The sequence below is a fragment of the Octopus sinensis genome, linkage group LG5, assembly GCF_006345805.1.
Source record: "Octopus sinensis linkage group LG5, ASM634580v1, whole genome shotgun sequence".
Lineage (NCBI taxonomy): Eukaryota > Metazoa > Mollusca > Cephalopoda > Octopoda > Octopodidae > Octopus > Octopus sinensis.
In genome coordinates, this window is record NC_043001.1 from 127,814,642 (window position 1) to 127,824,272 (window position 9,631).

The 9,631-nt window shown below is 38.2% G+C and overlaps 1 protein-coding gene across 1 annotated transcript in view; it reads right to left on the reverse strand.

Annotated features, from left to right (window-relative positions):
- The window catches only part of LOC115211973 (transmembrane protein 115), a 32,435-nt gene extending 23,344 nt beyond the window's left edge, over positions 1 to 9,091 (reverse strand). The window contains exon 1 of the mRNA XM_029780746.2: positions 7,760 to 9,091. Coding sequence (XP_029636606.1) covers positions 7,760 to 8,463 — 704 coding nt within the window. The 5' untranslated portion in view covers positions 8,464 to 9,091. The remainder of the gene's footprint in view (positions 1 to 7,759) is intronic.
- Positions 9,092 to 9,631: the final 540 nt, after the last annotated feature.

Sequence of the window (9,631 nt, forward strand, 5' to 3'; positions counted from 1 at the left end):
CTGCAATATTTATATTTGTGATGTCACTTTTGGCTATTACCACTCCAATGTGGTCATAATGCAAGATCGTAAGACATAATAAAACCTAGTAAGTGTAGAAAGTACACTAGCTTCAAACTACATACTATTTGTGGGTAGCAAAGAAACAGCGTTTATCATCATCATTTAGCACCCATTTTCCATGCAGGCATGGGTTAGATGGTTAGACTGGAATGGTTGAGCCAGAGAGCTGCACCAGACTCCAGTCTGTTTTGGCTTGGTTTCTACAGCTGGATACCCTTCCTAATGCCAACCACTTCATAGAGTGTAATAGGTGTCTTTTACATGTCACTGGCACAGGTGCCTTTTACGTGTCACTGGCACAGGTGCCTCTTATGTGTCACCAGCAGCGGTGCCTTTTATGAGTCACCAGCATGAGTGCCTTTCATGTGTCACCAGCACAGGTGCCTTTCAAATGTCACCAGCATGAGTGTCTTTCATATGTCATTGGCATGGGTGCCATTCACGTGTCATGGGCATAGGTGTCTCTTACAAGTCACTGGCACAGGTGCCTTTTATATGTTACCAGCACAGGTGCCTTTCACATATCACCAGCACAGGTGCCTTTCACATATCACCAGCATGGGTGCCTTTCATGTGTCATCAGAATGGGTGCCTCTTATATGTCACCAGGATAGGTGCCTTTTACCTGTTACCAGCATAAGTGCCTTTCACATGTCACTAGCACTGGCCATGACTATGGAAGGTACATATTCTTGAGAAGCATAGATTTTAAGTATTGGGGGTATCAATTAAAACTAGTTGGTATGTTCCTATTGAAGGATGTTTCTCTTTGTGTGAAGTGTGTGCATCTATTAAGAGGTGTTGAAATTTAGACTAGATTTCTTAATGAAGAAGGAAATGAGGTGTTAGTGTGGGGTCATCTGCAGTATGGTGAAGAAAGCAGAATGTACTTGTATACTAGGATACCTATTTCTTTATTACCCTCAAGGGGCTAAACACAGAGGGGACAAACAAGGACAGACATAGGTATCAAGTCGATTACATCGACCCCAGTGCGAAACTGGTACTTAATTTATCAACCCTGAAAGGATGAAAGGCAAAGTTGAACTCAGTGGAATTTGAACTCACAACGTAACGGCAGACGAAATACAGCTACGCATTTCGCCCGGCGTGCTAACGTTTCTGCCAGCTCGCCGCCTTATACTAGGATACCTGTAGGAAAGGGCTTTGTCAATACAGCAACCTGACTAAACACTTCCACTCCAGGTTATTTAGAGACATATTAAGCCAGTTGGTTGCAATTTGGTGAAAAGATTCTCAGAACAGATATAATTGAGGGTAAAATCTTCACTTTCAGTAATTTTTTTTTAAAATTTTAATAGAAATTGGGTTTGAAATTGAGAAAAAGATAAAAGTTTAGAGTCTGAAGGCTAATCAAAGGCAGGGGTCAGCAAACTTTTTGAAAAGCTGGAAGGTTTTTTTGTCTTGTGGGCTAAAGCAAATGAAACTGGAAACCATAATCATACAAAGTTGTAGAAACAACATTTTTTTTATTCATCATCATCATCATCATCATTTAGCGTCCGCTTTCCATGCTAGCATGGGTTGGACGGTTCAACTGGGGTCTGTGAAGCCAGAAGGCTGCATCAGGCCCAGTCTGATCTGGCAGTGTTTCTACGGCTGGATGCCCTTCCTAACGCCAACCACTCCGTGAGTGTAGTGGGTGCTTTTTACGTGCCAGCCGCACAGGTGCCAGACGGAGCTGGCAAACGGCCACGGACGGATGGTGCTTTTTATTGTTTTTCTTAAATGTCACCCATCATAAAAAAGTAATCAATCATTATACATTTGTCACAAAAATCATTATAGGTGCAGGCATGGTTGTTGTATGGTAAGAAGCTTGTTTCCCAACCACGTGGTTTCGGGTTCAGTCCCACTGCATGGCACCTTGTTCTAGTTCCTTCTACAATTGCCTGTGGATTAGGTAAACAAAAACTGGAAGAAGCTCATTGTGTGAGTGTATTTGACCCCCATCACAGTTTGACAAGCAGTGTTGGTGTGTTTACCTCTCTGTAACTTACTGGTTTGGCAAAATAGACCGATAGAATGAGTACCCGGTTTAAAACAACAAATATGTACTGTAGTTGATTCATTTGACTAACAATTCTTCAAGGCAGTCCCACAGCATGACTGCAGTCGAATGACTGAAACAAGCAAAAGATAATGCCTTATGAGACAGTATGCAGTTAAGAGATAAAACATCTCTAGTTTCAATAAATAGGTGGCAATGTGATACCAGTCAGTTAACCTGCTTTCTTCAATAGACAAATATTTTTTGCTTCTTCTCTTAGAGACAATTATACAAACTACGTTATGACTGTATATGAGACAGTACGTTATGACTGTATATGAGACAGTTTCCATGTTTCAGTTATCTAGGAAGGTGAAAACATTTACTGCTTAAAATATCACACCTGGGGAAACTTTCATTTGTAACCAAGTGAAAGAAACTAAGTTGTTTTTTTGTTGTTGTTGTTTTTATCTATCTATCTATCTATAAAATACTAAAACTCAAAGTTTGTTTTCCTGCCATTTGATTAAGATGATAAACATTACAAATAAAATAGTCATTTCCCCTTTAAGAAAAAAGAATCAAGTTGAAAATGTCAACACTTCAAAGAGTTGTCGGAACTACCACCGTCTGTCCTTTTTTTTAAATTTTTTTAATCATAGGTACTCGATTTTTTATTTTTCTCCTTACAGAAGAAAATTACTATTTTATTTAAAAGGCCTAGCAGTTGGGGGTATTTGTCTCCCCTTCATAAATATATAAGGACACAGGAAATGTGTCGAGGCCGACAGGAAGCGTCGATGCTTCCTAGGGCTAAACAGCGGTGGTGTAATTCCCTTACTGTCACGTTAAGTTGACAGTATACAACCAAAATATTAATCTTTATCATCATAATCAAAAGGCAGAAAAAACGCAGAGAGATTATCTCTTTATAGACAAAGATCAGTTGCAACGGGAGGAGTTGGATCTCATAAGAATGGAAAAACAAACGACAATAAATGGGTTGTACCTTATAATGAAACCCTTTTGAGAGCATTCAAATGCCACTGCAATCTTGAAATCATTGCTTCATCATCATCATCATCATCATCATCGTTTAACGTCTGTTCTCCATGCTAGCATGGGTTGGACGGTTCGACCGGGGATCTGGGAAGCCAGAAGGCTGCACCAGGCTCCGGTCTTATCTGGCAATGTTTCTACAGCTGGATGCCCTTCCTAACGCCAACCACTCCGTGAGTGTAGTGGGTGCTTTTTACGTGCCACCTGCACTGATGCCAGGCGAGGCTGGCATCGGCCACGGTCGGATTGGTGCATTTTACGTGCCACATGCACGGAAGTCAGTCGAGGCGGCACTGGCTTCGGCCACGATTCGGATGGTGCCTTTTACGTGCCACCGATACAGAAGCCAGTCGAGGCGGCGCTGGTAATTAATATATCATCAAGTACATGCTGAAAGGAAATGATCAAGTTGCTATTCAAATAAACGATGATGAAATTAGTCAATATCTAATGGGTAAGTATAATGGACTATCCGAAGCAGTTGCATCGAGTTTAGGGTTTTCAGTTCATGAAAGAGCACCCGCATAGTGAGACTGCAAGTTCATCTGCCAGATAGATGAACAAAGAATATTGCTTAGAAATAATGAAGGTATATATGGCTGTCAATGAACGACATATGAGAACAACATAGGCAAAATTCTTTTCATGGTGTATCAATGATGACTTCAAAAACTACTTTATGTTGAAGTATCCATGAATTTCACTTGGAACAGTAATCAGAAAGAATGGCAAAGAAAGCGAGGAAAAAGAGTTGAAGGCCATTTGAACATTTTTCAAGAAGAAACACTTGGTTGTGTTTATGTTGTCACACCAAAGGCAAGAGAATTGTGTTTCAAAATAGGGATCTTTTCGGTTTGAACGGCAGTTTTTTAACATAATTTCTAGGTAACTAAAAAAACTCCAAACTTCGTATACTGGTAGAATGTGTTTATAAAACATCTTTTTCTCTTGGCTTTATTGAGAAAATTCTATTGTTTGTGAGATATTTGTTGTTTTTTTTTTCTCCTTCAATTTCTGCAATTTCAACCAATCAATGACGTCCATTGAGATAATAAACATTCTGTGCCGTATGAATATGTCCCTCGTTTAAGAAACAGATTGGGTTTATTTACATTTGTGAAGAAAAAAGATACCCTTCCCCCCACCCCAACCCTAACTCTAAAACAGATTGAAATGCAATAGATCGATACTAGGGTCAAAATTATGGGTGACAATTTCATATGACACCGCTAGAAAAACTGTCGTTGAAACCGAAAAGATCCCAAAATAGCATTTTTTTCTTTTCCTGCCGCGCGTGGACATTTTCAACATGGAGTGGTCACGGCTGGTACATCTAGTACATACATAAAACATTAATTTGTCTGACCTCCCAGCGAAAGTAAAACTTTTGTTCTACTTTTCTATACTGAGTTTTATTGTTCGCTAACGAAGGACAGATAAAGCAAAGAATTTTAGTATGCAATGTCATATATTCCGTGAAGTTGGGAGGGCAAGATGAAATAGAGCCACGGGTCATAGCTAGTAGACAATTTTTGTGAAATGTGTGATTGTGTTATAGCTAATAATAAATTGCTTAAAATGAGGAAGGATTCAGGATTTAAGTCATCAGGAAGTTGAAAACTGAGAAATAAGTAAGTCAGGAAGCAAGCAGTTGAGAACATCGAACCCGCCAATGTCACAGCTTATTCCGTGTCACATTTCTTCTCTGATCAACACGAAACTGTTTTTCAAACATCAACAATCCTTATAACAGAATGCAAACACAGATCTAAATCGAGAAACAAGAAGAATTCTCATTCGCTCAGCAGATCTAAACTGATCGTGATGAAGATTATTAAATCGATATTACCATATGTTGCTTCGTAGCGGGCGGAGGAAACGTGGACGCCTGTTGAATTGAATACACACATACACAATACATGATAGTGGGGGATAAAGGCGATGAATTTAAAAGTTTTAGTAACCATATTTTGTACTGCAACCATAGCTACAACTTACAGTCCTTATTATTATTATTATTATTAAGTTCTGGGCCATCTAGGTCGACAAAGTAAGTTGAACGACTATACCTCCCCACCAAAATTCCAGTAGAAAAAATTATTAAGTCCCGGGTCAGCTCTGAAATCGTTCCAACCGAGACCATCCTATCTTTATATCCATTCTAGGATTATATTATCTACTGTACGCTTAAAAAAAAGAAGAAGACAACTAAGTGGTTATATAAAAGGCATTGGGCTGATCTTCAAAGCAGATCGAGCGGCCGCGTAGAGGACCACTTGTTTGGCTGGTGCATATTGTTACCTGTTTGCTTACATATAGAGTAAATATGGTGTGTATATATATATATATATATATATATATATATATATGTGTGTGTGTGTGTGTGTGCATGTATATATATATGTGTGTGTGTGTATGGTGTGTTGTATGCGTATAAAGTATAAGTGTGTCTATGAAAATATATTTTATCCCAGCAAGTCAAATTTTTTAGAAGAAAGACTGTGACGAATCTCTCTCTCTCTCTCTCTCTCTATGTATATGTATATATATATATATATATATATATATACACACACACAAACACTCCTATACATACATAAACAAATAAATAAAAATAAATTTCACTGACTTCTAAATGCACAATACAAATATAGTTTACGTATCAAAGTACTGAACAGTTTATTTACTCCCATTACATTTTATCAGACAGATTATCATTTTGTGTAAATAAAACGAACGAAATACAGAAAAAAAAAGGCCAAACAACGAAACAAGAACACACAAAAAAAAGGTATAAAGTCGACAGAACAAGTTTTAAACAATATCTTGACAAGAACTGATGAAAGAATGAGAAATTAACTTTGCATATGAATTAAATGAAACTATATTTTTTAATGCAACGTGTTAAGACTAGCAAGACGACTAAATAACCTCTATTAGAAGTCATGTTAGGTAATGACTATTTCTTTACTATTAATAAATAAGGATTTACTCAACGTGGTATGATAGTTATTACCTGTAGGCCACCAAAGTTTTATTTGTATTATCATATTTAAGAAATCGATCAGCATTGGATTTTAGCCACATATAGAAAACACACCTAATATGCACGTTCTTGTTAAGAAAATATATTTGAATTACTCTAAAATTATCTAATATACATTTTTGAATGAGGTCGAACACGATGTTTGGTTGTAAACAAAGCAAAAAATTATTTTCAATATTGTTTTAATAAAGGAAAATTTTAACTTCAGCAATGCTTTTTTTTTGTTTGTTTGTTTGCCACCAAATTCTCTATTTCTGTTAATAACAATTATTGTGACCAAATGCATAATTTGTTAATATTTATACGTTAATCAGATAGTGGATCTATATATTTTTATTGAATGTTGATCAGTAATTGTTTATATCTCGATCAGATAACACACGCACGCATCTTCGGGGCTGCAGCCCTACTTGATCATATAAACAACGCAACGTTGTTTGTAAACATTGGAATTATCTTAAAAAGAAAAAATTCAGAATGTTTAATAAAACTGACAAAATATCAACGGTAGACCACCGAACTCCGCAACCACTCCCAAAAATGCAGGGTTGAGCTATTTAGTTTCATCCCTCTCTGTGTTTTGAGCTGGAGACCATCAGTATAAATGATATTTCCACTGAAATTTCACTAGTGAATCCACAACTTTCGATTTACTGGTTGGAACCCAGCACATCTTGGGTGTACGCCAAACATACAAAGATCGACATTATCAGTCATTCCGAGGAATAGATTCGAATCCATTTTATCAACCACAACCCTCGTCTATGTAAAATTGACTTTGAACGAAGCCCAAGAAACAAATATTCGAGCAAAGATAGGTAAATGATATAGCAGAAACGACAAAACACTGGACTAAATTTACAGTACTTAGTTCCTGAGATTGAATCCTACAATGATCGACTGCTTTTTATTGCACTCCAAAAGATAAATAGACCAGATACTAGTGACATAGGAGCTCGATCCAACTGAATATATATTCCATTTCCTTTCAAAATTGTTCCGCTGTCTAAGGAAAGAACCACCGTCTAACAAAAAGATTATGCCACGATAAAGGACTCCAAAGTGGTAGCTTCTGCCCTGCAGATGTCTTTTCGTATTTAGTATCTACATACAATAATTACATTGTTATGTTACCGTTTTCCAAATCCATAACATGTTTGGAAAACTGTTGCTCACGGTCCCGATACAATGCAAGCATGAAATCACTATATTCAAATTGTATTTACTATAATGTTGCATGTATATTGTGTATTATTAGTGTATACAAGCGTTCAAAGCGCATGTCCAGTCAGTGTTGACTTTTGCTTCGGGGCCTGATAAAATGAGCTCTGATCAAGTGCTGGGATCGATGTGAAATCGACAGTTCCTTCTCCAACGTTAGTGGCCTTGTGTCATGTTTGAAATCATTGTGCATTAATACTTATAAATACAACATGGACTATAATATACTTTCTGTTGTATTTGTATACAATGACAATAAACTGAATTGTAAAGCTAAGATGAATTTGATTATAAAAACAAAGAACATTCACATGCAAAACATAAACAGTGACACGAATATGCTTTTAGTATCAACTTACCTGGCGAAACTAAAGTTATCTGCCATATCTCCACGGTTCCCATTGCTGTGTTTCTGGTAAAATCTCAGGTATACCCAGCTGACAACAATCCCCCATCCAAACATGAATGGATACGGCCCGTCCAATGCTCCGATCAGACGTAACGCGACTGACAGCAAAAGCAGTAAGAGTGGGATGTGCGTGTTACGAAGTTTTCCAAGAGGCGATGTCACTAGAATGTGGTCAGGCATCACTTGTTTAACGGCAACAGAAAATCCGGCAATATAGCCAGGAAGACCGTGAATGTGTGTGTGAAACAAGTACATCTCTTTCCGACTCACAAAGTAGATAACAATGTAGAGGAAAGATGTAAGTAATGCCACGCCCACATTGACGACCACAAAAAAGACAAGCATGTCTAGTGTTCCCCATAAGGGTTCCAAAAGTTTACCACACAATATAAGTACGGCTACATCAATAAGAACATCCCAGAAGTGTACTTCGACAAAACAATGCGTCGCGTAGGTCCAGATCCAGAAGTTTGGAGGCATAACATATCCAGGAGTAACAGTTAAATAAGGAATAGCAGCATTAATGAACGATAACAGATAGCCTAATGTCACAGCAACGGCAACAAATTTCACAACAATACTACTCTTTCCGAAAGCGACTGAAATTTGCTCGCGTATCAAAGGTAAATTTCTCTCCACCACGGGCGTCGCCATTTTGTCGTTATTTGCAACCCAAACAACTACTTCCGGTGACTTCCGGTACAATGGCCACTGCCAGGAATGTTTTGATTAAATTCACATCGCGAAAGACGAATGAAAAACAAATGCGATCGCACCACTGTCACACCGAATATGTACCGTCTTGTGTCTATTTACTTAAACCGCTTTCTTGTTATTGCTTTAAGCGAATATAATATACTGATTAAACCTCTGTTTATCTTTGTTTTGCCGGTGGACGACGTTGTCTTTCATTTCTCCGTCGTCGATAAAAATCATTCGAAGAATAAATCAATCGGGTGTCTGTTAACAGAACTGTCGCGTCGCGTCATGTCACATAAATATAATAATATCTTAGCTATTTATACGATAGTTATGCTTTCATTTGGAAAAGAATGTATGGCATCCGTTAGCTCTACATAATCCATAATGAATCAGGAAGAAACTGAAAAGTTGTAAGCATCAGCTGTCGTACATTAATCAAGAAAGGGAAAAATATTTTTTGATTTGTCACGATGATGATTAAATCGATACGACCACAGATGTCACTTCACAAACGGCCAGAGGAGAAGAAGCGGGTGCTTGTTGACTACACAGAAAGGTAGTCCCACAATGACGGAGTAAGGGTCAGGGTAAGGGAGGTAAATCCAAATGTTTTCGTTTCTTACGACGTACATGATTGTGTGTGGTGGGAAGGGGGGAGGGTGAATTTAGCTGGCTTCCAAACTCCCTGTTGATTCACTGTGGAATAACAGAGAGGTAACAGGAGCCGTAAATTCTATTGGAAGGATCATAAATAAAAAAAAATCCAGAACGAAAGCATACTAATACGTAGGAGTGGGGCTGTGTGGTAAGTAGCTAGCTTGCTTACGAACCGCATGGTTCCGGGTTCAGTCCCACTGCGTGGCACCTTGGGCAAGTGTCTTCTACTATAGCCTCGGGCCGACCAAAGCCTTGTGAGTGGATTTGGTAGACGGAAACTGAAAGAAGCCTGTCGTATATATGTATATATATATATATATATATATATATATATATATATGTGTGTGTGTGTGTGTGTGTGTGTATATGTTTGTGTGTCTGTGTTTGTCCCCCTAGCATTGCTTGACAACCGATGCTCGTGTGTTTACGTCCCCGTCACTTAGCGGTTCGGCAAAAGAGACCG